We start from the raw sequence: 27,731 nt of genomic DNA, 5'->3' as shown, positions 1-27,731 counted from the left end.
TACTTAAGAGAAAGTAGAAATAAAAGGAGAATGTTCCAAGTTAATTTCTGTTTGTATATTTTGTTCCATGTCTCTAAAAAATGCATTAACAAAAGTGTACCATAATTCAAGTTTGGTGTTTTATAGCAAATTGAGTGGCTGGACTCTATCTGATTTGGATGTGTAAACAGAGAGTTCCTGAGAAGAAGGCAAAAAGATGCCTGTTCTGTGCTTCCTTGGATCACCTGGAGATATGGCTGCGTGTCCCTTTACAGCACTGTGCAGACTTACATCTGCTTGGAGTAGCCTTTAACAGGGATCCCATCTTGACTAGGAAAGCAGAAGCTATTCTATTTTTTTTTTTTCATAATTCAAGTTCAGCATAGCTACTCAAGTATTTTAAAATAATAATATAGTATTAAAAAAAATGTTTATACTGTCTTGTTTTCAAGTGTGCCGACGAAAAAAATCAAAGCTACTGTTGATATCCTGCCTTGATAACCCCAGCAAGGTCTGACTGTCTTGGCCTTAAGGAATTTTCTCCTTTTATGCAAGTGCTAATAGAAATGTAAATTTCCACCAACTTTTTGTTTATCTTGGCAACATCAAAATTAGATTACCAATATTGGTCCAACCCCATTATAGGAGCTGTTACATAATCATTCTGAACCCAGAGCTTTGTTGGTAAGGGAAGAGGAGAGTGTATAGCATATTTTAAATTAAAAGGCCTTTTTCTCTGTTAATGTTCTGCTTTTTAGAAAGAAAACTATAGTGAAAGCTGTTGTTTTTCTATTAATTTTTGAAATTTGGAGGTGGCAGGGCATATTGCTGTCAACGTAGAATTTTTTATATTAGACAGTTCTCTTTGGAAATCGTGCATGTAACTATCAGTGAAACAAATGAAACATTGCAGTGATTTATGGAAAGATGGGTAGTTACAGTAACTTCTTTCTTTTGTGTCCATGACACAGAAAAGAAAATAAGCAAAAATTGTAGAACCGTGGGGGTTTTACCTTTTAAAATTATGGAAGTCTTTGTAACAATACAGGTGAGTTAGGAAGGCGTAATTTCAAAATATAGTTAATGTCATAGCTCATGAGCCACAAATGGAGCATCATATTTAGTACAGTCTGTCCTGTATCTTATATAGTTTTGAAAACTTGAGTGTGATGCTATTCACTGTTGTAACATGTATATACTATTCAGAGTATAGGATATTATCATTGGTGTGTTGAGTATGTGGTCTGGCTGACTAGTCAGCTGAACACTGCACAGCATTCTATTGTACTAAAGAAAAATCCTAGTTCAGCCCCACGTGTTTTGGTTTGTGTTGCTGTTTTTCCCTTTCCTACTTCTTGTACAAACACAGGTTTACTGACTTTGGCACAACTTTCACATTTCTAAGAGCAGTATTTAAAAGTCATTGTGTCAGTGTTCATTGTCAGATTATTTCCACAGCAGGTGTGCAGTGAATGTTAAGAAAGACTGTAAAAATATCAGTCTCTTAATGGAGTATCACAAAATGGCATTTGCAAAGATGAGGCACTCACTGCAGTGAGGGGATGTGCTCCAATCCTCATGTTTTGCCCTTGAAATGCAGCTTCTGTGTAGACATTACATAATAGAAATATCCTCCTTCACGTAAATAACTAACCATGGTAATATGACTTTATTTGGAAAGACATGGGTATAGTCAAAGGCATCCTGTGTTGTATGCATAAATACCATTAAAATGATGAGGGAGCAGGCTAAACATTTATCAAGCAATTTTCCACAATGAACGTTGTAATAGAAATTAATGCAATTTGTGTGACACAAGTTGCTGTCAAAACAAAATGCGGAATTTAGAGTTTTATTTGATGGATTTACTTACATTTTAAAGTACAACTACTTACTGCATTTTTAAAAATCTTCTTTATTTTTAGTTATTGCATCTACTTCTAGGAAATGACATTTTGTTTGAAATTAGTAAAGTGTCTGAGAATAAGGAGTAATTGTTGTTCTTCAACTTCTAGTGCAGTCAGCTGTCCATATTCAGAGATGAACTTGAACAAAGAAAGCCTCTTACCCGACCGATTGAGTGGGGAGATGCCTGCAGCCAGTCCCATCCCCAGAAACAGAAAAGTGGAAACAAATGAAAGATGCACCTCTCCTGTAATCAGGTAATTATGATTGAAGCAGTGTCCATAACTAACAGCAATATTTTATTTCTGTGTTCTCCAATGCAAGTTATAACTGTGCAATGACTGAATGGTTTCAGAAAGGCCTGCCTGTTTATCTACATTTTCATTTACAGGGAAGAACAATGTTTTTTTCAATGCTTATCAAAAAGGTCGTGGAGCTGTCAAAGACTGATACTGATTTTACTGTCTATGGCTTAACAAGAGTTTGGTTTCATCTTCACTGTAACTATCCAGACTACTAAGTGGTTAATTGGAATTTAAAATTGAATGTTGACCAGTTGGTTTCCCTTTAAAAAAATATTTCTTTTTGTTCCTTTTGTTTGCTGTAGTGGTGTTATTGATGTGACTGTAAATTAATGTAGCTCTTTGAAGAACAGCCACTATTATGTCTTTACAGTGGGAGGGAGGAATCAAATTACTGGAACTGAGTTTTGCAAGAATAATGCTGAAGTCTGTAGCTGAAGCTTTTAAACAGGAGCACTGGGAAAAAACAAAGGATTGTGATACCAAGATGATTATTTTCAGATGATTATTTTATCTCAGAAATCGTGGATATTGATTCCTGTGCTTATTTTGGGCTATAGGGAAAAATAGATAATTTAAGAGGGAAGGGAAGGGAAGGGAAGGGAAGGGAAGGGAAGGGAAGGGAAGGGAAGGGAAGGGAAGGGAAGGGAAGGGAAGGGAAGGGAAGGGAAGGGAAGGGAAGGGAAGGGAAGGGAAGGGAAGGGAAGGGATGCTTTCCCTTCTTTTCACATTAATGTAAATGTGAAAGCGCGAATGTTGTGAAATGTGAAAATGTGAAGATTTCCAGTTCCCACTGTAATGACCATATATTTTCAATAGATGGTATTTTAAATTGCCATCTCAAAGACAGTTTCAGCTTCATGCTTTAAAACCCAGAATGTTCCTCTGTCTAAGAGTTCTGCCTGATGTGATTGTTATAAATTTAGGATTTTAGAAATCTGAAGTGACTTAATTACTCCCTGGCAGGTAGCCTGCTTGCCATTACAGTGAATCTACTGGCACTTTGAGCAAAGTCCTCAGTGGCAGGGACTGTGTCAAGTGCTGCTTTTTTCATTGCCAATTAAAAGGCTACACAGAACACATTAAAGGCTGCACAGTGATATGTTAGGGGAGAGAAGGTATAGGAGAAAAATAATACCTCAAAGTGTTCTTGTGTAACAAATATTTGAAGTGGACAGCTTATTATCAGAAGTAATATTAGGCAAATTCTGTTCCTGTTTAATTGTCTAATCATTTTACCATTGACTTAATAGAGAAGAGAGTTCTTTATTTTGATTTCTGAAAATGCCATGTATACAGTTTTATTAGTGGCAAGTAAAAAACTTCTCTGTATTTCTTAACCAAAAAAACCACCTTGGATGTTTTCAGTTTCCTTTTTGTGCATAGAGAGAAAAATAAATTAAACAGCTTTGCTGCTTCCACTTCTAAACATTTTGTTAATTTGTTTTAAACAGTGACAGAAAATGCCCCAGCCCTGGTCATGTAGGTATGAAATCTTCACCTCACAACCGACCATCAGGGAAAACTGTACCAGAAACAACCAAGCTGGAAGATGCAGAAAATAAATCTCCTTGCAAGAAGCCCCTGTTATGCAATGTGAAAGAAAAGAAGGCACCTGGGTAACTCTCAGTTCCTTTCAAAGTATTGAGTGTGTTTGGAGTCAGTTCAAAATGCAGCTTACCAGGCAAAGCAGCCCAGTGATTTGTCTGTGGAATTCTTAGAAGCAGTGGGGAAGGAGATGGAAGCTCTTCAGCTCTCTTTATCTTAGAAATAGAGGGGAAGGGAGTATCCTAGGTTTGTGTCCAAATTATTTTATATATACAAATATGGAAAAATTAAAAGTAATTATTTATCTTTCAGCATCTGGCATGCATTTTTGACAGAAAATGACATGAGAACTTTTTTATACCATAAATATTATTCTCCAGAGCAAGTTTGGAAACTATCTTTGAAGCTAAAAATACCCAATTCAGTGTTTTCATGGGGATATGTGAGGCAATAGGATTCCCTACACTTTTAATTAGTTACAGTATCGCTACATTAATTTATTGACTACTTTCAAACAGAAATAAATGACACCCTGGAAGAAGATATGACATTTGTTATATATTTACATGAGCTACATTATTTTGTGTTCATAATATATGAACTGTGTTAGCAATAATAGAGAGACTTGAGAGACAGAGACAGGAGAAGTTGGTATTTTATGGTAAATAAAACAGCCCACAGTAAAGCTGATGATTGAAATGGAACTGTTTTCTTAAGAGTTGGACTTTGGTGATCTTTATTGGGCCCCTTCCAGCTCAGGATAATAAACAGCATTCACTAGTCATACTCTAGTGAATTTAAACAGCACAGAAAGGAAGATGGCTTCAAGTGTAATTTTGAAGTAACCTGTATTAAAAAATAGTTGTAATTCATCGTTTTTATCATACTAACAATAAATTCAAAATTTTTTTAGAAATATACTTTGGCTTTACAGACTGCCTCTTAAGATTAATTGAAGAAAAAATTTTTCGTCTTTTATTTTTTTGAAGGGTGTTGCCTTTAGAAGACTTAAAATAACCAATACTTGTGCTATCTGTTCACTGTATTGAGTCAGTTTTATTAAGAGAATAGGTCTTGTGCCAGCTTTGAATTATCCAGAGGCTTTGCAGCTTGTATTTCAACTGTTTGAATACATTGATGACTGGTTGCATTTTATCATCTAGCTTTCCTCATTCATTATGTATCCAGCAAAGTCATAGAGGACTTTCAGTTGAATAATCTCCCTTTGAAAAAGGCATGAAAAATAATGTTCACAACATTAGGTATATATGAACTGCTGGGGTTATAAAATATTGAGCATCTGCTTATTGCAATACCCAGTGGATCTTTTTAGATGTGTATTCAAAGTACACATGCATAATTGAAGACATAGATACACACACTTGTGTGCTCTTTAGTTGCTGAGCTCACAGTGTGGATTTAATTATGTTTGACTTCAGTTCAATTGTGTATACCTTTGTATTCAAAGGTAATCTTCTATTTCATAGAATCCTTTCATTGAGGAACCAACCACAAATGATCCCAAACATAAGTTTTATTTTGTCATGTTAAATCTAAGTGGTACTCAGCTAATCTTGGTTCCACTTACTCTTTTTCTTTTCTCTCTCTCTCTTTTTCTTTTTTTCTCTCTATGCATCAAACAAGTACACTAGAAAATTTTGGTTTTCAAAAATATAATTATATACATAAATACTGCAGTGTGTCCCTCTGGAATGTTCCTGAGATTAAAAGTCAAGATAAAAATTACATGCCTACAGCATATCCAATTTTAAAGTATCTTCAGAGTAGCAAAAGAATTTCACTGTAATAAAAATTCTATTCTGGAAATCTTTACAGTGAAGGAAGCTGAACACTCAGGCTTGGGAATCAAATTATACTGGCTCTTAAAAAAAAAAATCTATTTGTCTCCCAGCCTCTTACCCAAAACCTTCAATTCATGATACAGTCATATTTAACTAATGAGGTCAAATTTCTGTATGTATGCTGCTATGAAAATTGCCCTTGAGAAAATAGGGAGGTACTTGTTTCCTCACAGGGTTAGGTGATCTCTCTTCCTTAGCTGAATTACAGCTGTCATTTCCTTTGCCTTTTGGAATTAGTTGCACTAGTTATTTTAGCATGTTACTTTAGAAAGTTTTCTGTGTTTGTGGAGTTTGGAAAATAAGTTTTAAGTGAGTAAATCTTTCTGAGGAAGATACTGTGGAGAAGTCTTTTGTGGCACAGGATGTTGTGCCTGCTGTATGCATTCCACTGGTATTTTTTGTCACACTATTATTATTTGTGTGCTGTCATACTAAAAAGGCTGGATTTCCTGATCTGCAGTGTTCATTTTGCACCATTATGCAAATACTTTTGCCATATATAATTATCACTAGTGTGATAATTATATTTCTGTTGAAGTCGTGAACCTGAAGCTCCTACTTGATTTAGTCACAAATGTTTTCTTGTATATAATACATAAATGGTGTTCAACAGTATAAATGTAAACAGTGGAATTAAATAGGTCTGTTTCTTCTATGGATTTGTTTTTTGAGGTTAGCTAATCTTGATGCCTAACAAAGTGTTAGGTGTGCATCTGCTTTTCCTCTGTGATTTTGACATTTGTTAAGGTGTTCTTCTTGGCTCCTTCTGTGGTAGATAGTAAAACATCAGTTCATACGGCAGTGGGATTTCTTGTAGTCTTGGCTCTAAGAATCATTCTGTTTGGTGTCTATTTTTAGAAAATGCTCATTATGTACTTGGTATCTTTGAGTGTTCTGAGTATCTGTGATGGCTTAGTAAGAATCAACCAAAGTGTTCTGAAATTCTTAAAAAGCAGAAGTAAGTAGACACATAATGTCATCAAATTAATATCACTTCACATTTGTAAGAAACCAGGAAGTACCAGGAAATACATCTGGAAATGCCTTCTGAAGGCAGAGTTTGAAAAGGAACTTCCCAAGGGCTGACTTTAGGACGGGAGTGTACACACCCCATACATCCCCACCTTGAGAAATTCTTGTTTCCACATCTCTTGCCTGGTTTTTCTCGACAGGGGGAAGACATTCCCTCTCTGCAAATTTTTGGGCTGGCAAGCTTAGGGAGCCACTGGATAAGAAGTAATGCAAAAGCAGATGCAAAGGAATATAAATGTTTTTGGTGATATTTTTGGGATCACTAGCAGCTGCACAACAGGGTGTCAGTAACTGTACTGACAAGGACCTGATGCCCTGTGGAGATGAATGTTGGGCAGAGGAAAAGGAGTAAGTGTTGTTTCAGGCAGCTCCTGCAAATGGGCTGCATTACCAGCCAGGCTTTGTAGGACACACAGCTACTATATATGTGGGTTTCACTCTTCCCACCTTATGATGTGGACACATCCACTACCTCCATTTGTGTATTTTCCAGTTTCAGTTACTAAGTCAAGTGTGTTGGTATGGTTTACATAATATTAGTTTACACTGTTCTTGAGCCTTCTTTGCAAAATTCTTGTCAGTAGTCATGCCATTCTGTGTAAGTCAGAAATAAGATCCTCTTTCTTTATTTATTTTATAATGATACAGCATCCTTTGTGTGGGAATCCTGGTGTGTCAATAGTATTGCTAGCAAGAGATTTTATCATGCTCAGTGATTTTTATGATGTACTAATAAAAATTGAACATCTTCTTTTCCTCAGTGGAGTACTACAAACAAAGGATGCCATAAAGTACAAAGAGTGTGAAGATGAGGAGACAGAAAATAAGCTGCTCATTTCAAATGAAATCAAAGGTAAATTGGCAGTTCTTAATATGTTTCAAATTAAAATCTGCAGAAGTGAAGAAGTGTGATGTCCCTGGAAATTCTCATGAAACTATATTGCAAATTATTTTCCACATTCACTGTGTCTAAAAATTTCTTGACAGCAACACTTTCAGCACTATGTCCTGGTTTGGGGCAAATTTGGAAGCAACTTCCAAAGGAATGTTCCTTAATAAAGGGAAAAATTCAGCAACTCTTCCCCCTACCTGTTCAGGAGATTATCTTGTAACCATCAAAGGTTTTTCCAATAACTTTATCACACTTGTAAGGATGAGTGCAAAATGAATAGCAATATAAAAAATCTCATTTCAATGATGTTTTTCTACTGACTTTTCAAAATAGTTTATTAAACCAGCCTGAATTGTAAAGATACAAGATTCACATATTGCCTTGAAAATGTATTGAAAGTTAAATTACAGACACAATGCAAAATTAAGATGTCTTATTTAACCCAGCCTCAGTCTTGTTGAGGGTGATGGCCAGATTGTGGCTCCTCATTGGTGAGACAGGAAAGTTCTTATAAGATCTCCAAAGATTTCTTCCAATGTGGACTTTTCTTCTGTTCAGTGATTCTGAGTGGCTGTATGTACAGCTGTAGTAAAACTCTTGTCTGTTCACAGATCCATTTGGACAGATGGAAGCAGCTGTTCATTAATAATTTTTATCCTCATTGTTTAGAAAGAATACAGCACGAATCCAGAATATCAGTCTTATATTTGCTAATTTTTTCATGGGTAAATCTTAGTACCAGGTTTGTTATTAGACCGAGTCAGTGCATTGTTGCAGTGCAGCTTTGCTGCAATAATTTTATTGACTGATGCAAGGTCAATGCAAGTTACATATCTTAATTTCCTAATCTTAATTCCTTGTATTTTTAGATTATTTTCTTCAGCAATTTTTTGTACAACAACAGCTTGAAAGCTTTCATCAAAATTGAGTAATTGGCTTGAGTAACTGTTTCTTCAAGAGCTACATGTCTTTCCTTTTAAGTGAGCTCATCTCTGTAAAATGCAGGAAATTCTTTGAGACTGGTAGAGCTTGCATAAAGATAAAATTGAGGTAGTGGATTATTTTTAAATATTTACCTCATGTATTTTTTTATCTTAAGACATTATTTATCTGCCAGTACTTTTCAGACAGATATGAGGCACTCTGGTGAGTGTAAAATTTGAGAGATTCCGTCTACTGTAGGAGCTGTGAAAAAACTGTATTAGTGTTTTGAAACATGTAGCTCAGTATTCTAGAGAAAATGCAGCATTAAAAGAAGCAAGTCTCTAAAGCAAATAGAGACTTTTTAGTAATTTTAGCTATTTTGTTTCAGCGGGAAGGAAATATGCAGCTTTGATGTTAACTTTTGCATTGTTTGACACAAAAAAATTCAAGTAGTTGGGAGCATTTTAAATTGTCTGGTATTGTTTTTTTAATTCTAAGAAAGCTGGTCTGATTTTGTGAAGCATTTTGAGTTTGACAGAATTGACACCAACAAACTCTGCTTGCTAGGTCCTTGCATAGTTAGATTTAGGAAAATAGAACATTTTCTCTTACATTATTGTCTGGAAAGATTTGTCCTTTTTAAACACATGATGTTATGTTATTATGTGTTTAAGTAGGATGGCACATTTAAGCTGTAAGAGGAAAATGGATCATTAAGTTCTTGCTATCATGGTCATGGAAATCTCAAGATAAAATAATTGTGCATTTACGAACTGTCATTGTTGCTACCTGTGCTTTTTGACCTGGTTTTTTGGCATGTCACTTACCTTGTTATTCTTCAGCCTACTTTTGCCATACTCACTTGACCAGTTCCCTACTGATAACTTTATAAAATGTGTACTGCTGTCTTCCTTTGTTTGGAGAAAGATTATTTGAAGCTAAAGAACTCCACTGAAATCACTGCTCCTTTATACTAACGTTTTTATGGGCATAAATCTTGTATTTAAAAACCTTATATATGCTAAGAGCTAGACTCATGCAGTAGGCAATGAGCAGTGTTAATGGTCTCTCATTAATGCCAGACAGTATTTGCCACTTACCTTCTATGAAATATAAGTTTATATTTTGTTCTGTGGTAACTCATTAGGAAGATAAAGACGAACTCTCAGAGAGAAGGATAACAAGGTAGTGTAAAGTAAGAACAACGTAAAGGCAGGTGGGCTGATGCTGAAGCGAAATATCATCAGAAAACACATGGTTAAGATTTAAAAGTGTGAACTTTGTGCATCTGGCTGCTGTCTTGTGGAGCTGGCAAGCAGATTTTCTTTCTTCACTTCAGTGCTTGAAGAAGCTGTTTGTGGTTCTGTGATGAAACTGGCTAAGCTCTGGTTCACCTCAAGTTAATCTTCCAAATGTCCCAGTTGAGACATAACTTGGAATAGATCTCATATTTTCTATGGCCCAGAAAGACAGATTGCCTCTCTCTGGGAAGCAGAGCATGCAGAGTGAGAAATACTCCAGAGCATTCCCTACTCCAGAGGATAGGGAAAACTTTTAACTGTGTGGTATTAGAGATACAGATTGTAGCCAAAGTAGTGTGTTCTGGGCTTCCTGTTACAAGGTTACCCACACTAAATCTAAATTTCCTCTTTTTTGCTGTTGCGGTTTTATCTGCCACAGGGCTAGGGACTTTCATTTTTTATTTTTTTCAATCTAGTTGAGTGAAATGTACTTTACATGGTCCACTGGTGCTCTTTGCCTTAGCTATGAGGCAGATACTACACAGACTGAGAATGCTGCTCACTATACCTGTACCTGTGTGCTGTTGTGTGCATACATATATTTATATATGTGAATACAGGGTGTGATTTGTGTGGTATTTTCTTCACACAGCATTACAGTCTGCTATTTCTTATTTATGTGGCACTATCAATATATTGCATATTTTGTGAATGAAAGGAAAAAATAGCTGAACACTTAACATTTCCAGCTCTTGAGAGACCTTGTCTAGAAGGAAAAGATGAGAGGGTAAGGATAGGGAGGGGATTTGAGTAACAATTAGAAAGATACTGTTCTGTAAAATATGCTTTACATTCAGTATAGTTTCTGCCTTTTACATTCCTTTCTCGCTGAGATTTTTATTAGTATTAGAGGCTCTAAGGAGCATTTGTAAAACAACAGTGAAGTGTAAAAAGACATTTAGGGAACTCTCTTTGAAGAATGGGAGTATAATGGTAATAAAATATTAAGGAGTCTATTTTAAAAGAAATGAATGAGTGGGCTGACAGTGCTGACTAAATGGCTTAAGAGTCAACTTCAGAATAATAGGCATTAATATGAAATGAGGATAGATCTTGAAAGTAACAAAAAACTAGGCTCGAGGAGCAGAACAGCACAAGCAAATGTGGCAACATCCTATGTTAGGTGTATTATACACCAGCCCCACTCACTGTGCTGGCAAAAATCCATAATGGGAATTTGTGCCCTAGTTGTTGGGTGCAAATGTGTGAAAACTAGAACATTGTGGTTAATAGCAGCTTCTCAAAAGTGAAAGTAGAATGGAACTGCAACAGAAATTAACAATCCCAACAAAAATAGCATAGGGATTTGTCAGTAACTGCATGAACCATGTCATTAAGGAATATTAAGCATTAAGAGTGTTCATTGTTGGCTGTTCCTTAAGAAGTGAATTTCAGAGGTTTTCCACAATCAGAGTTGGCAATTGGGAAGCACTTGGGTCTGAGTTCAGAGAACAGGCATGTTGGTTTTGCATTGCCAATGGATCTAAATGAACAGGGATGTCATAGGCAGTTTGACATCATCCAAGGTATGACTCTTCGCTCTTTCCTGCTGCACACATCTGCAGACAACAGCAGCGTGTGTCTGAAGGCAGCCTCCCACCAGTGCATTACCTTTGGGGACAGTGGGATGGGAGATCATTCCTTCCATTATGGATGAGTGAGATAAAATGCAGCACGGAGGAGTTTAATGTTATTTTCCAAACAAAACATTCAATTAAAGTGGAAGCAGAGAATTTGCAGACATTTGCGTTTTTTCCTTAGAAGAACTGAAAAACATTTTGTTGTGGATGAGCCATAAATGTTGTGTGGGCTGGGACTGTATAACTGATTCACTTGAATTTTGTAGCACTGCAGTGCTGCTTTTGATTTTCTAACAGCTCAACCCCAAAATTAAGTTAATTCTTGTATTGCTGTACTACTATTAAATATGAGTGTGATTTATTGTACCAAAATATTTTAAATTGTTTGACCTGAGATGTGTTTTGCTAACAGATCTGATGGCATGGAATTGTGTTGTGTTGAAAGAGACTTCTTCCATGTAGGAGTAGTTGTATTTATAGAGAGCCAATATGATGATAGTTATACTAGTGGAAGAACAGTCATGGCACTTCCAATTCTGGTTTGGCATTCATGGCATTTTACTATTCAAGCAAAACTGTACAGCTTGTGTAGGGAGGCCCATGAATAGAAATGAATGTGCTTTTCCCATGACTGATCTCATCATTGACTGAGGATTTAATTCTTGTTTCTTGTTTCCTGTTGCTGAAGATGTTGAAGAACCTAACACGCAGAGACTTCTCTCCCAACCAGTTATCGTGTCTTCTAAGTTGCAAATCCCTGGCCTGCCCTTGCGCTGGGAACAGCAGAGCAAGCTCCTTCCAAGTGTGGCTGGGATCCCAGCCAGCAAAGTTTCTAAATGGAGTACAGATGAGGTAGGTTCCCTCTTTGTCTTCTGTCTTACTACCACTGTCTTTGAAGGCTGATTTAGAGCTTTAGATTATCCCCATAGATTAAGAATAATACATGACTACTCAGAAGATTAGACTCAGCCAAGTCTAATGTAAGTGATCCCCAAAATGCTCATCCCGCTGCCATCCAGCCCCAGAAGCAGAAGTATTCATTCATATGTGTACTGATGCAGATAAATATGTATATATATATATACATATATATATACATATATATATATGAAAGCATATTCACTGGTGTTGTAAAGAGAAGTGCTAAATGTATGGCCCAGCATATCAAGTGCTCATGGTCTCCACTACCAACATCTAGTCCCCACACAAACATTCTGAAGGAATGGACCCCAGTGTAGGGGTCTGCATGAAGCAAGCATCTATTCCTGGTGCGTAGTTTGGATGTGGTGCACTGCTTTGGAGAGTGAGAATACAGTGCAGAGAGGAACTGTATGGATATGGGCAGGCCATAGCACCTGATTTTAAGATTAGAGCCTCTGTTCGGGTATGTAGCAATGCTTGGGCAGACAGAATCTTGTAATTGCTTTACTTTCACAAGTACCTGTGACTGTTCTCTGCACCTGAGGCAGTTGGATCTCATTTAATCAGAGAACAAAAGAAGCATGACTCTATGCACTTACAGAACAAGGTGGAACACCTAATATGAGACTGTAAAAACAATAGCTAAAATACTTTAATGATTGTCAGCCTTAAAGACTATTTTGAGCAAACATGAGTCTGACTAAATCTTTTGTTTTATGCTTTGGTGGCAGGTCTCTGAATTTATACGAAGTTTACCAGGATGTGAAGAACATGGCAAGGTGTTTAAAGATGAGGTGCGTAAAAAAGGACAGAGACAAGAAAGCTTGGTAGAAATACATATAAATTAGTAGGATGAAGTGTATGGAATCATAGAATCATCAGGGTTAGAAGGAAGAGCTCTTTAAAATATTAGGTCTAACCCTCCAATCCAGCACTATCCCTGTAGCCTCTAAACCTTGCCAACCAGCACCAGATCCAGATGCCTCTTGAGCTCTTCCAGGGATGGTGACTCCACCACCTCCTGGGACAACACATTTCAGTGCCACATTGTTTAAAGTGAGATGCAAATGTATAGAAGAATAGGTTGGTTTTCAGGTCATGAAATAGGAAGAAAGTAAAGAGAAAACCAGCCAAGTGTCAGCCAGGTCTTTTTCCAACTTTGTTCCTGCCAACTGAAATTACTTACAAACTTTTTGATTTACTGCTGTTCTCTCTTGGTCTGATTGGACAAGATTTGTAAGCAAGGATGTTATTTTAGTTCTCCAGGATGTTAATAAGTAAAATAAAGCAGAACGGTGGTTTGAGATAACCGCCCCTTAAAACTCCTTGCATCTTGTCTCATCACATTTAGCTATTGATGCTTTTCCTCCTGATATAGCCAATTTATGAATGTGATTTAACTCACCAGCGATTGAGAAGATCTGAAGGTTCTCATGAGGTTCAAAGGAGCATATACTCAATTTGTGAGCATGTCAGGTGTGCATTTCTGTCATCTGAGAAGATTGTTTTTCCAAAGTTGTTATTTGGAATGGATAGGGTTTTAGATACATTAGGCCTTATAAACTAGGTTGTCTTTTTTTTTTTTTTTCTGCTCAGAGTTTTGTTATTCCTTAATGTTAATGCTTAGCTTCAAGAAGGCAGTTTGATCACAGATGCCAGAGTGATCAGGTGCTTATCCCAGCCAGACAACCTGAATGGGCAGAGTCAGCCAGCCTTTCAAGTGAAGAATAATTTTGCTGCTTAGACTCGGGAAGGCACCTCCTGAGGAAAATGCATACAGATGGCTCTGCTAATCTCCTGCAACAGAAGCTTTCAGGCTGTGCTGTAGACTGTAATGACTATTACAGCTGCTTATCAAAGGACTGAGAGACTGCATCTCTGGGCATTTGGCACTAGCTCAGATGTTGAGCATTTTAGTATTCAAGCCAGGATTGTTCCCTATGTCACTTAGGGTGTCTCAACGAATTTAGAAATAAAAGTTGGCATATTGCTAATCAAGTCAGCAAACAGCAAGTGCCACGGAGATGCTGAATCCTTAACACTTTCATTCTCAGAGGTGTGAGAAAATGTTTCCCTTCTCTAAGATTCAGCCTCTCAGGCTTTGTCTGTGACTAGTAAATTAAATGTCCCCCACTGAGGCAATGAGGTCATTGAAGCATGGACTGACTGACATCAGTAGGTAGAAGATGCTAGTTCAAACTTCTATATGGAAATGAACCCTCAGCCTGCTTCTGTTAAGATGCTTCAGCTTTTTATCTGGGGGGCCCCAAGTTCACACACTTTATGTTCTGAGCCCACCAAGTCTGGCTTTGTGTATGAAATGAGTAGAAAGTAATTGTGGGTTACCACATGGTGCTGTCCTGACTGCAGTGTTCCTCAGCTTAGAGTGCTGGGGTGTCATTTGCAGCATGTCTGATTCAGAAAACTTGTTTCCTACAGGAATTCAGACTGGTTTTATCTTAGGCTAAGCAGTGCTCCTGTCTAATCACAGTTGCATTTTATGTATAGCTATCCAGCTGACACTGAAAGTTTACCTACAGATACCTAAGTGATGTAAATGTTACATAGGAAATATTGGCCCCATTGAAGCCCCTGAAGTGAGGACCCTGGGGGCTCTTCCTGTTGGGATTTAGCACTCCTGCTGAGAGAGTGATTTGCTTACAGGAGAATGTTCATTTGTAAAGTATCAACAATACAAAGAAAAAATATTCCATGTTTTGACATGTTCTGTTATGTTTGTGTCCAAAAGGCAGTTTTATTAGCCTGGCCCCTATTTTCATCTGGGATCAAATTCATGTCAATTTGCTATTTAGTGAGCAGAGAAGTGGTGGCCTGAAGGCTCTATAGCCGGGAGTGAGATCCAGAAGCTTCTCCTATGGATGCTGGCATAAAATGAATAGCTGAGATGTTTAAAAGCATTGCTGTGCTTCAGTATAGTTGAATTACACTTAAATTACCCACTTTACCCTTCAATAGGTTTTATATTGTCAGTATGAAAATGAGAACCGTTTAGCTGAAAATTAGCCAGACAGTTGTTTTTGAGCAGGAAGAAGATCATCCTGTTCTCTTAGACTAGCTGATCTGTCTGAAGGAAATCAAAGCTCTCCTGAAAGCATTTGAAAGTGCTTGTATTCAGCCAGTCCTTAACTTTGTCTGAAGTTGCTGGGACTTTTCATGTTTTCTGAAACTTTTATACTGCTGCACTGTCAGACCTATTCATAGCTTTGTGTGTTTTTCTTTTAAAGCAAATTGATGGAGAAGCATTCCTGCTAATGACCCAATCAGACATAGTCAAAATAATGAGCATTAAACTGGGACCAGCCCTAAAAATCTTTAATTCCATTCTGATGTTCAAAGCTGCAGAGAAAAATTCACACAATGAACTCTGAAGACAATGGAAAATGTGCACGAACCAGCTTTCTCCACTGGAGCTCATGTTTTATTCAAAGCACAAAGACTCACTAGAAGTGTTGAGTAAGGACTCTCAGAAAGGAAGAAACTGAAGTTCAGCACTCGTGGACTATTTATAATCTCCTGGAGCCAGTACACATCTGAATCCTTCTGGGAAGTGTTCAAGCTTTTGAGAAGGTACTGTGACACCCGAGTCAGCTGGTCTCATTTACCAAACTAATGGCGCTAATTCTCCATGGATGGTTAGGATCCCTAACTCTCTCTGGACATCAAGAAAACCTTCCTTAATTATTTATGCTGTATTATATAAGGGAACGTTAATATTTTCTAAGGATTCTTGAATTGTACTTCATGTACCCATTTTACTTTTCAGAAGCTTCTACTTCATTTTATCAAAATAAAAACTGATCAGCCAAAAATTAGGCTACAGGTAGCCAGATGAGACTGTTATGGCTAATGTGTATTTGTGCCATAGTTTGAAAATGAAACACATAATGTTACATATGTGACACTTTATGCTACAGCATATTACTTTACAGATAATAAAACTGTCTGTTTGCTTGTAACAAAACAAACCTTGTTGGGGTTGAAATTATAATGCTTTTTTGATAACTGAATGTTTTTACTTTTGCACGATTACAAAACTGTTACGTGAGTTTTGCCACCAGCATCTTTCATGTATTTTATCAAAAAACCAGTATAGAGAAGGCTGCAACTGAAAAATAAAGTTTGACTTCATAGAAAATTTTTGTTTATGCTGCACAATAGAGTCCCAGCCATTTACATGGAGTCTGCTACAGTCCATCAGAACATGGAAGAAAATAGGAGTAATTTGAGGCAAGGAAATTAGCAGAAAAGAAATTACATTCAATTGTGTCTGCACTTCCCAGTCTTCAGCATAGTTAACAACAATGGAGAAAAACTGTGCTCAAGCTAGGACTGCTACCCTGGTTTCATATTCTACAGAGATTTGCTTTCCCAGGGGTGGGAAAATTATTTTACTCACCACTTTCTAGCTGAAAACTTTGATTTGTAAATGGATAAGGCATATGGAGAAAGGCAAAGCACAGGGAAAAGGACACTTAAATGCTTGTGGTGCACAGGCACATGCTAGGTGTAAAATACATGCAATTCACCAGGTCATTAGCAGGCTGCAGATGTCACCAGCAGGTACTGAGGTGAGGCAACCTCCTTTCTTGGAGGATTGTTATAGGGAAAGTCGTTGCACGTGGTATATTTACATGAAAGATGTAAACCAGATGCACTTTATATGGGAGAAAGCCTAGCTGCCTGTATACTGAGGACTGCTCCAGAATTACTTTGCAAGAAGAGAGAGAAGAGTTGGATCAGGTTTTTGGCAGCCCTCTGTTTAGTGCTGCAGTGGGCAGTTGCTCAGCTGTGGAACTGAGAACAAACAGAACATTCCCACTGCACAGAGCTGGGAGAATGTTACATCTTCCCACAGATTTTGCTTGGCTTTTCTTTAGCTGGAGTTCTTAAGTTTTCACTCTCTGTGTCCCTTCCAGATCGTGTAGGTGACTGGTTCCTGCCATAATATGAGGTGAAACAGGGTCAGTATTAAGTAAGTTGCATTGCTCTGTTAATTTCCTCCCATAGCATTGCATAAATAATATTTTTTACATTTTGTTCAATATGTGTACGTTCAAATTGCACTCTTATTGTACTACAATACAAATAAAACCTGAACTGGAGCCTCTGTTACCTCTGTGTGTGCCCAGGACTCCCAGATGAACCCAGCTGCTCCTGATGGGTGTGTGTGGAGTGATTTCTCACTGTAGCTCAGTGCAGCCAGTAGTTTTAAAAGAGCAACTTAACTACTGCTATGTGCCCTCTCCCTCAACACTTACTCCCAAAGCTCACATCCCCCTGGCCACTACAATCAGAATGCCATTTATAGCCCTGGACTTTGTCACCACCAGCACCTGAAGCTGCACAGGCAGGTCTGTAAATAGCTAAATTCTTCTGTTTTCTTTCATTGTCTCCTTCTGTGTAGTTTATTTTCCTCTGCCCTCTGTGTCTGTCCTGTGTGCCAGGTCTACAGCCTGCAGTGATAACCAACAAAGAGATCTGCAGCTCAACAGAAATCACCTGGGGATGTTAGCACCTCCCTGGATTTTTATTTACAACTACTTACAAAGTACTGTGGTTTAAGAAATTAATTTAAATTATTACTGTTTACAAGATGTAGAATAAACCTCACTTGACCCCAACTTTTTATTCACACAGCTATCACAATAATGAGGACATACATAATCCTTACTTTTGTATCCCATGTGATGAGGTAGCTGAGTGTCGCCACCTCTGTTACAAAAACTACAGTCAACAAATTTTCTTTGTTGACTAAAGAAATTAAAACCACTCATCAGACCTACTGAATCTCTGAAATGGCATTGGTTTTTGTTTTGTATCTGTGGTAGCCCAGCCCTCACACTGGTAAAGGTTCCCTGCATTCCATGGGAACCATGTGAAGCCTATAGCAGGAGAGTTTGGCCATCAAATGCAGCCATCTCCTCTCATCCTGAAGGATCTCCCACTGTCATCACTGCCTTGGAGTCACCCCTGCACAGCCAAAATTTACCAAAGCTGCTGTGATCTTCCAGGCTGTGTGTTTGAGCGTTTAAAGAGTCATCGTGACCACAGAGGCTGCTTTGCCTACGCTGACATTTTGGAACTGGTGGGAGATTGGTCTCTAACAGAACACAGTGTTTTAATAAAAAGCCAGTTTTTATTTCTAATTAATGCAATGAGTCCTGGCTGCTGTTCCTATCGCCAGGCACTTGCCCAAAGCCATGCAATGCCAGACAGCAACCCTTGGGATTTTCACACAGAAGTTACGAATGGAGTGTTGGGAAAGAGAGAAGGCTGCGGAAGAAGAGAGGAGAGGGCTTCTACAGAGTCACCACGTGGAGAAAGCTGATTTGTTCCAGGGAACAAATTTGGAAAGAAAATGAGAAACAAATTTGGAAAGAAACGTTCCCTCTGCAGCACCAATGCACATGGCAGCATCCCAGATAAGTCATTCTTGCTGCTTTGAGAGCTCGTCTTAGAATGCCTATTTAGTAAATTGAGGATTAATGTTGAAACAAAATGTTTCATGCAAGAAGAAAACAGCAAAAGTCGTCATCCTGTAAATTGAAAATCAGGCCCACCATTTTAAACCACTAAAATTATTATATTAGGCTCTCAGCAATCATAACATTATGAAGTAATAGTAATAAGTAGATATTTAATTTGTGCCATTTCAAAATATTAACTGTATTACCATCTAAAGCAGTGAAATGCTCATGTTGGGTCATAATTTTTTTAATTCTTACAATCAAAATATCTGAATTTTTCAAATGCTCCTTATAGAAAAATAATACATAACACATAAAGTAATCCAGAAAATTTTATTATCTCTAGACTGCTCTAAAATCTACATTTAAAATAATGAAATTGCTGGAGTTTTAATTTTTTGTTAGAAGTAGCCAGTACAATAAAAAAAGGAGGGCATTACTAAATGTAGCTTTTAAATATACATACACTTTGAATAGAAAGAATGGCACAAAGGGAATTATTTTGACAAAATATCACATGCTCCTGAGAGGAGTGCTGGGTGCACCATCAGGTACTGGAGGCTTGGGTGTCTCCAGCCCTGTCTTTACCATGGTGGGCAGGGATGCTGGGCTCTTCACATCAAAGACCAGGGACTCCAGGAAGTTCAGTGTCCTGTGGATTCTCTTTGGGCATGGGATATCAAACACATGGAATGCAGCCACCAGCGCTGCCAGAGCCATGGTGCAGTCATCGAGCTGGGCCAGCTCTTCCCTTTCTATGTACAGGGCAAACTCACATGAATTCACGTTGAAGGGATTTTTCACTTCCAGCACTGGTGTCACTGCCTTTACCTAAATTTAAAAAAGGGTATTTCAAATCATGCCACAACATTGCTACGATGAACATGTCAGAGAATGAAGTAAGACTGATAACACTCCTTTGAAGTTAGGTAATATTTCTGTGAGTATTTCTACTCAAAGGGCAGACTAATGTCACCTCTTCCCAGAGCTGAGCTGAGCCACCAAAAGCCCAGGTGATGTGCACATGCAGGTGACAAAAGGAAGAGAGACCAAGGCTGCTGGTGCTCTGTCTCCTACCTCCTCGTTCACTGCAGCAAACAGACTGGAATCATCTCCAAAGACTTCTGGCAGGAGCAAACATGCAGCAGTCATTTTCATATCTGTCAAAGGCAAGGATTTATACTAAATTACAAATAAAAACTTTCTGGCACTGCAGTATCATCCTGGAAAAACAGATTGCAGTCTATGTAATAGTTAAGAGCTCAGTAGTGGAGCTGTTGTTCAGTCCACTTGGAAGAGTAGTTTGTACCACAGTCAATATTTAGGCAACTCAGCTGGCAATGAACATTAGTGTCAAATAATTCTTGGGACTCTGCTACTCAATATTACAGTTCAATTTTCCTCACAATAAGTAAGTTGGCCTTTGGGTTGCTTTTAGTTGAGTTTGTGAGCTGAGTAGTCTTCCTCCTCTCACTGCCCTTCCCCAAACTTCTCTCTCCCCAGTAAACTGAAGTCTGGGGAGTCCTGTTTCCAGGACTCTGCTTTGACGGCTATGGCACCAGCTGGTGCTGCAGAACCTCCTGACACCTGGTATCTACTATCCCTCTGACTCAGGTGTTATTGACTATAACATCTTTTTTGGCAAGTCAGGCTTCTGGTGTCACGTGCTTCACTGAACTTACCTCACCATGCATTTATTATCTAGGTGCCAGGTCAAGTTGTTTGTGAGAGAAAAACAGAAAAGGAAAGGCCTTAGGACTTTACTAAGGCATGAGTCAAAATCTCTGTGGACATGCTGTATAAGAAAAGGGGAAATTACTTACTATATCCATAGATTACCTTGGCCAAAGCTATGAAAAGAAAGTCCATAAAGGCTTTCTGGATTAGACTATTCAAGGAAGAATTTTAATCTACCATGAGTACTTTTGTTTTTAACTTTAGCGAAGGAAATCCCCAGAATTTTAACCTACACTTCCTGCTTCTTTCAAAGCTGACCTGGCAATAAATGGAGTGAAAGTGTTATAGGACTCACATGTGTTCATATGGTGTGACCTTGGACTGACATCCTGAAATTATTATGCCTGTTTGACAGAAAGTGAGTCTAGGGAGGACTTCTCAGAGAGCTGAGCTTGGGCAGCTGGGCAAGAATGGCAATTCTGAATGACTGCTTGAAGAGTTCTGTCCCTGCAGGACCACACTCCCCACATTTCTCACTGACTGAAAGAAGCTGAGTGTCAGCAGGTGTTTGCTCCCCACAGCCAGGATACACGGACCTCACCAGAGGCACCCGTCTGTCCCCTTTTTCCTGCACTGTTTCTCTGCAGAGTGCCTGAAATGGTTAGTGGGAACTACTTCTTTTATTTTACTGGGGTAAAGATTATAACCATAGAAACTTGACTTGTAAAGGAAATTGTGTCTTTTTTATGGGGCTATTTCTAAAGCAGAAAATTAGTTTTCTGCAGGTATTTTTAGAAAATAATAAGCACTCATATCTAGAAATGCATACTTCTGCTCATCTAGCAATACTTATTTTAAGGTAATTACTTACTTTATCAAACCTGCAGTCTTTTATTCAGTGAAAAAAAAGCTTCAATACTTGACTGACTTAATTTTCCTACTAATTTAGTAGCTTTTATTCTCAATGCTTCACCATCACTCTATATTTTCAAAGAAACCATAACATTTTTGAAATGCGTTTGCAGTACAATTGAAACTAGTTTAGTTACATAAGTAAGAACAATTAGCTACAACAAAACTCTGATATTTAGAGCATAGGAGATTTGTACTGACATTTCAGAACGTCTTCCTCTGTGTGCTGCTTCAGATTTTCTTGCAGCATAATGTTAATTGGATTATTCCTCACCACATACAAGGACAATATGTTTTCTGAATAAATCTCCAAAATCTCGACTGTTTTCTTATGAATGTCCATGTGTGTGAGAAGCTGGAACTCCCTAAAAAGCTAAAAGAAAAACAAGTATTTGGTATTGCAAACCTCAAAACCAAAACTGTAAACAATGCATGCACTTTGAAGACAGGATAAAACTAACTCAGTTAAATAAGATTATAAACTCAAGAGGGTGATGTAAATTTTTTTCAAAGCAGGGAAGGAATACATCAAGTAACACCAAACAGTGACGCTGGTGGTGTGTGGAGCACCTTTAACTCAGAATTGAAGTGATGAACCTTTTAAAATGGGATTTCAGTATGAATTAAAGAGAACGTTGCTGATGGATACTTCAGTGGAAATATCCTGTGAAATACACGCCTACAGATGTATCACATCTATAACACAGGATTCAATGTCATTATTAAAAATAGCTCTGTTACCTGATAAGGGCATCTTAAGAAAGGAAATAGTCTAAGAACATCTTTTAAAGGTGCCTTATCACTGATCATCTTTCTCCGTATTTCTATTGTCACATTCATTCTGTTTTCCACTTCTTCCCAGTTCCTCTGAGTTTTCATATATTCTCCATTAAGCCACTTAATATGTAAATCCATTGCACTGCCTTTAAGATGAACAGGTTCTTCCTATGAAGAAATTAAGGACAGAATTATAACAAATCAGCCTTTTTATCTGATTATTCAGCTTTTTAGCTAATGTCATTTGATGTGACCTCTGTGATTTGACTGTAGTTGAGCTCAGAAGAAAGGGTAGTGTGGTTTCAGTTCCAGCTCTCTGAACTCACTCTCATATTTTAAGTTAGACTAAGGTCTGTTTTCATATAAAACTATACCTGTCAGCCAAGTCCCCCAAGCCCAAATTGCATATTTGAGGCTATTCATGAAATTCCTGTTCCTGTGTCTGGTTTGTCTCATTGTGGTTTATTGGAAACGAGTAGTCAGTTCTAACGACAACTCAGTATTTAGCAATATTAACTCTGTATTACCAAGAGAATTTTAGTATTCTCCTCTTACCCATATGGATCCTAAAAGCAGGACAACTTTCACATTTATGCAGCTGGAATTTTTACCCCCAAGGACACTAGCTGAACTAAAAACCTAGTATTGAAAGCCATTATTTGAGCAGTTTGACTGTTAGTGTTTCCAAAAAGTATTTTTGTACGTGAGGAAAGTTAACAACCTTCCTCAAAATTAATGTTATTGTCCCTGATGTAATTCCAAAGCCAGTAATTACTGAGAGGAGGGGTGGCTATCCAAAGCAGTACACCAAGTGGAACAGCCTGAGTGTGTGTAGCTCATCCATCAGTGGGCACAGGGAAACAAGCTGAGGGACACAGAGATGCACAGCTGGCACAGTTACATCCTCAGGCTGTGTTGCTGCTGGCTTTTCCTGTCTGTATTGTCACTGATGCAGCTGTGATTACACATATGGGCAGCCTGTGGGTCAATGCCAGAGGGAATTGAGACACTTCAAAATGCCCCCCAGAACATTCCCAACACAGAGCTGTGAAACACACAGCATCCCAAACCACTTTGCAGTGCTCTGCATGTGCAATTAAACTTTCCATTTTAATTAACATCCTTCTTTAAAATCATGCAGGTGATATTCCAAGAATGGTTGCACAATGCAGTGAAAAACCTGCCTTTCCTAGTATATATCCATAGCTACAAATAGCCATTATAGGCATCACAGAAGAAAATAAGATTCTGCATGGAGGAGAGATACCTAATGTGCCCTCTGTACAACTCCCTGGCCCTTGCTAGGATTCTGTGCTAGCACAGTCTGCACTCTTTCTAATAGGGGATTTCAGTCTTCACTGTGTTACAACAGTAGTGTGCGTTTTGTGACCACTTGCATAGGCATTCCTGGCCTCTTCCTCACAGCACAGGAGCAGAGGTGGGGAGACAAGTTAGTACCATACCCTCCCCTACCTGCCTGGGAGAGGTGCTGGGAAAAAGTATAAATGATGAGTATATGGTGAGTTTGTCAAGGCTTCACTACACTGGGGTCTGTGGATTCCCAAACTTTATACTTAATAGCCTTCAGTCTTTATCGCTATACGGCCTTCAGTAGATTTTTTTTCTCCTACAATTACTTCTCACAGTCACTTTTCCAGCTCTCATAAAATCATGCCTTCCACAAAATCCTGCCTTAAATGTGACAGTTTAACTATATGCTGTCAGAGGAAATGCATTTATTTGTTTTTCTCCTGCTATTTCTGCTTCCTAATTATCATACTGGATTCAAAACCTATTCACCATCTCCATGCCACTATAGTTTTACAGACATGTCATATTCTGTCCTCAGCCATCTCTTTTCCAGCCGAGACTGTCCTAAGCTATTTAATCATTCCACATATGAAAGCTTGTCCATACTTTCAATTATCCTTGTTACTGTATATGCACTGTAGTTTTTATGAAATAGGTGCAGTATAACTTAAAAGTACTTGTTGAGATGTACTGGAACACCACAGGGGCATACAGTGGAATAATGCATTGCCTTTTGTTCCTTTCTTAAATAATTCTGTGTAATCAAGTTCTTTTTGTTGTTGTTGTTTTCTTTTTTGTTGTTGTTTTGACTGCTACTTAGCATTGTGCCAGATATTCTTTAGCCTAGTATAAAAATAGCATTTGTGAATGGTACTAATAAGCTCAGAGCCCATCACTATCAGTGTTGTTAGGACTGGGTTTTCTCCTTGTCACTTACTTTCCATCTATCAGAACTGAATTTTATCTGCTGGGTTCCCCCCACCCTGGAATGGGGTCCTTATGCAATTCTTCAGTCTTTGTCTTTAGTATCCTTGGTATCATCACAAAAGGTAATCTGCCAACTAGTCTACTTTTCTCATGTTATTTAGAAATATATTGAACTGCTTAAACTAAGCATTCATAATTTTTTCCACTGTAAACTCCAACCATTTCTGCACAGCCTTGTTTGTTCTATCTTATAACTGTTTATCCATTCAAGGACCTTCCTGTTTATCCCTCTCAGATTATATCCTCTAAGAGCCTTTGAAAGGCATGTGCTAAAATCTCTTCTGAATTTAAAGTAAACTCTATCAGCTGGATTGCCTGTGTCCTCAGAGCTGTTGAATACTTCAAAGAACTAATGAATTTGTGAAGAATTAGGTCTGTTTACCAAAACTTTGTTGATTCCTTCCTAATGTGTTATTCTCTTGGGTCTGCATTACAGTTCTTGCCAACTCGGCCAGTGAAAGCAGAAGGTTTCTTGGTCCATATGTTCCCTAGCTCTCTCCTGAAACTTTAGAAACTGGCATGAAATTAGTTACCTCCAATTATCTAATATGAGAAAAATTGTACATCCCAATTAAAAGATTACCTGTTTTATCCTTGGACACCACTGAAAATTTTGTGCAAGTACTTGATCCTGAAAATGTGTTACTGCTCATTTTAGTGAATTATTCTGTCCTCTTTAGTGACATGCATGTCTTGAGACAGATGCCCTGAAGAATGCCTATGAAGAATGGTCCCAGTAATGTGATCATTTGAACTCACCTACTGAGAATGCTTGCAAATCTATCTCATTTTTCTGGTATGGCTTTATATTCTGCCAGCCACCCTGGACCTAGGGAATGCACCTTGAGCACTCCTGTCCCTTAGCAGCATCAGGCTTCTTGCTTCTCACCCTGGTGAGAAAGCCTCTATAACCCATGTAGAAAAGGCAGAAAGCCACAAAAAAGAATTCTGTGTAAACATCCATCAGATCACTCAGAGTCATCAAAGTTTTGTTTTTTTGCTGGTGTGTCATCTCTGCAAGCTTCCCGCATCAGCCTTTGATGGTTTCTGGTATGTAACTTATATTGGTTGACTACTATGAATACCATTCTAGTATTCACATATTTGCAACTGGGCCATTCAACTATTCCTTAACCTGCCAACTTGCCCTAAGTTGGACAGGCTGTCCCTTACTTCACTCTGACCAGGGCACAGAACCAAGGGATGACCCATTCTTGTCAGTCTCAAGATACCCACATTTTCTCACACACACAAACTTGGGCAGTTGTTAGGGCTTTTATTTATGTTTTTAATCTGTGCAAGAGCTAGCTTGAAGTCTCTGACTCCCAACAGCCCTTTCACCACTGGTTTCTCCTGTGGGTCTGCTTTTAGGCCTTCTGCCCATAAAGCAGGAACTTCCCCAGCTATCTGATGTGGAACATAGTGGCTCATTCCCTGAGGGCCTGTCACCTTCAGCGTCTTACTTGCAGAGACAAGAAAGCAAAACAACTCAACCCAGTGTGCTGCAACCACAGACTGACTGACTGGGTTGCTTAGAAACAAACATGAGAAGAAGTTGTGACCTTTACACCAGCTTCTCTCCAACCCCCTTGTCAAGGCAAACTGCTTGATTTGATGGACTTTCCCTGTGGTCAGTTCTGTCCTTGAGACCTAGTTTAGCTGATGATATTATTAATTAGCTAAAAGAGACCATTTGACATTTTCATCAATAGCAAGCCACCAATAGAAATATGGCAGCAGTATAAAGAAGAATTGCTGTCATAGCTATTTATTAGGGGGAAAAAATAGCAATGGAAGCCTAAACTTTGTAGTGTAAATCATCTATTACCTGGGAGAAGTCAGTGTTAGAATTGGTTGCCTTGCAGTGTTCATCCTGCTTAAAGCAATCACCATCTGTAATCTTTCCATCTTCTTTGATTGTGAATAAGTTGGTTTTTAAGGTAAGTGGAAAGGGGAGAGGTACTTTCTTTTGGTGGAAATAAGTGATCTCAGTGGGACACACATTTGATTGGAGAATGATTCCAAATATCATTTAAACTATTTTATAGTTAACTGTAACATTGCAGGAGGAATCTGCATTTGGGAAGCTGGTTACTGAACTGGCTTATCAGCCCACCCAATTCTTTATTTAGGGAGGACTCTAGATCCTCTCCACTTCAACCATCACAGCGAGAAAGCCAGCTACAGAGCAGCAATATTCCAGTAAAATTGACCATAAGGTTAAAGCTCAGTTATTCTGATAATGTGCAAAACCAATCCTATCTAGACCAAAGCTGGGATCTTGTCTCAATGCCCGAAGAAGCCACAGCTAAAAGTTCAGCATGTATACCACACAGAACTAAAAAATAGCCTCATTAAATGAGGAATCTTTCTTCTTGAGGTCACCAGACCCCTCTGGCCAGATTTTCAGTTGTGTCACCAGTAACATCCATTTCAGTTGCAACAATAACAATGTTAATTGGCAATATTTAATTATTTTTGTCTTGTTTAGCAATGCGCACGCTTAGTCTATAACGTAAAGGGTTTCATTTCTTTTTAAACAAAAAAATATTGATTAAAAATAAATATTTCTGGAACAAACAAAAATTTATTTCACAGTCTTTAAATAAGAAGCTGCCTTATAATCAACAAGCTTATGAGAAGTGCAGCATAACAAATAAAAAGGCATAAGGATGTGAAAAGGAAGTTAATGTAGAGGACACCCAGTACCTGTCAGAGTAACCTAGCCCTAGCTTGCAGGATGGTCCTGCCAAGGCTCCTACTCACTCTGCTGGATTCACTCTCAAAGGTGACAGCAGCAGGGAACTCATCCCTTGTTGCCCATGCCCACAAACACTCTTGACTTTTTGGAATCTCAGGTATCTGTGACTGAAGACTCCAAGTCTGGGAGGCACACAGGTTGTAAGGCTCTTTGCCTACACTCCAGATGCCTTTTGACTGTGACTCCCCACCTTCTATTCACAGTTCTACTTGGAACCATATACAAGCAGACTGTGTTAAGATGCTCACATTAAAGCAAGAAAACATACCAACAAAAAACTACTAGACTCCAAATTCCTAATTCCTCCCATCTCCTGAAGCAAGAGGATAGTCACTTGATTGGAGGTGGATTTCTAAATAAAGGCCTGATTCCTAAATGCCTTTTTGATGGATCTTGATACTTCCCAAGATACAAGATTGTATTAGCACCTTCTTGAAAAAAGCCCCAGCTAGCAGGGTGCCTTTATGAAACAGTGTCACAGCCAAGGCAGTGAAACTGCAATTTGTGAGGAGGGAGGGAGCAATTCTTCTGCATGATGTGATCTCCAAGGTCTAAGCTCTCAGTCCCTGTTG

The 27,731-nt window shown here is 38.4% G+C and overlaps 2 protein-coding genes across 13 annotated transcripts in view; one reads left to right on the top strand and one right to left on the bottom strand.

Annotated features, from left to right (window-relative positions):
• The window catches only part of L3MBTL3 (L3MBTL histone methyl-lysine binding protein 3), a 78,446-nt gene extending 61,067 nt beyond the window's left edge, over positions 1-17,379 (top strand). For all 8 annotated transcript variants that reach the window (XM_074537814.1, XM_074537818.1, XM_074537817.1 and 5 more), the window contains exons 17-22: positions 1,995-2,141; positions 3,641-3,805; positions 7,390-7,481; positions 12,014-12,177; positions 12,978-13,040; positions 15,492-17,379. In XM_074537814.1, the coding sequence (XP_074393915.1) occupies positions 1,995-2,141; positions 3,641-3,805; positions 7,390-7,481; positions 12,014-12,177; positions 12,978-13,040; positions 15,492-15,635 (775 nt within the window). In that variant the 3' untranslated portion in view covers positions 15,636-17,379. The remainder of the gene's footprint in view (positions 1-1,994; positions 2,142-3,640; positions 3,806-7,389; positions 7,482-12,013; positions 12,178-12,977; positions 13,041-15,491) is intronic.
• Positions 17,024-27,731, bottom strand: part of SAMD3 (sterile alpha motif domain containing 3) — a 73,061-nt gene continuing 62,353 nt past the window's right edge. For all 5 annotated transcript variants that reach the window (XM_074537826.1, XM_074537824.1, XM_074537827.1 and 2 more), the window contains 4 exons: positions 22,065-22,268; positions 21,525-21,696; positions 19,812-19,894; positions 17,024-19,565 (listed from right to left, as the gene is read on the bottom strand). In XM_074537826.1, the coding sequence (XP_074393927.1) occupies positions 19,248-19,565; positions 19,812-19,894; positions 21,525-21,696; positions 22,065-22,268 (777 nt within the window). In that variant the 3' untranslated portion in view covers positions 17,024-19,247. The remainder of the gene's footprint in view (positions 19,566-19,811; positions 19,895-21,524; positions 21,697-22,064; positions 22,269-27,731) is intronic.

The sequence above is a fragment of the Zonotrichia albicollis genome, chromosome 3, assembly GCF_047830755.1.
Source record: "Zonotrichia albicollis isolate bZonAlb1 chromosome 3, bZonAlb1.hap1, whole genome shotgun sequence".
Lineage (NCBI taxonomy): Eukaryota > Metazoa > Chordata > Aves > Passeriformes > Passerellidae > Zonotrichia > Zonotrichia albicollis.
Note: the sequence above shows the minus strand (reverse complement) of the source record. Positions and strands in the feature narration are given on the sequence as shown.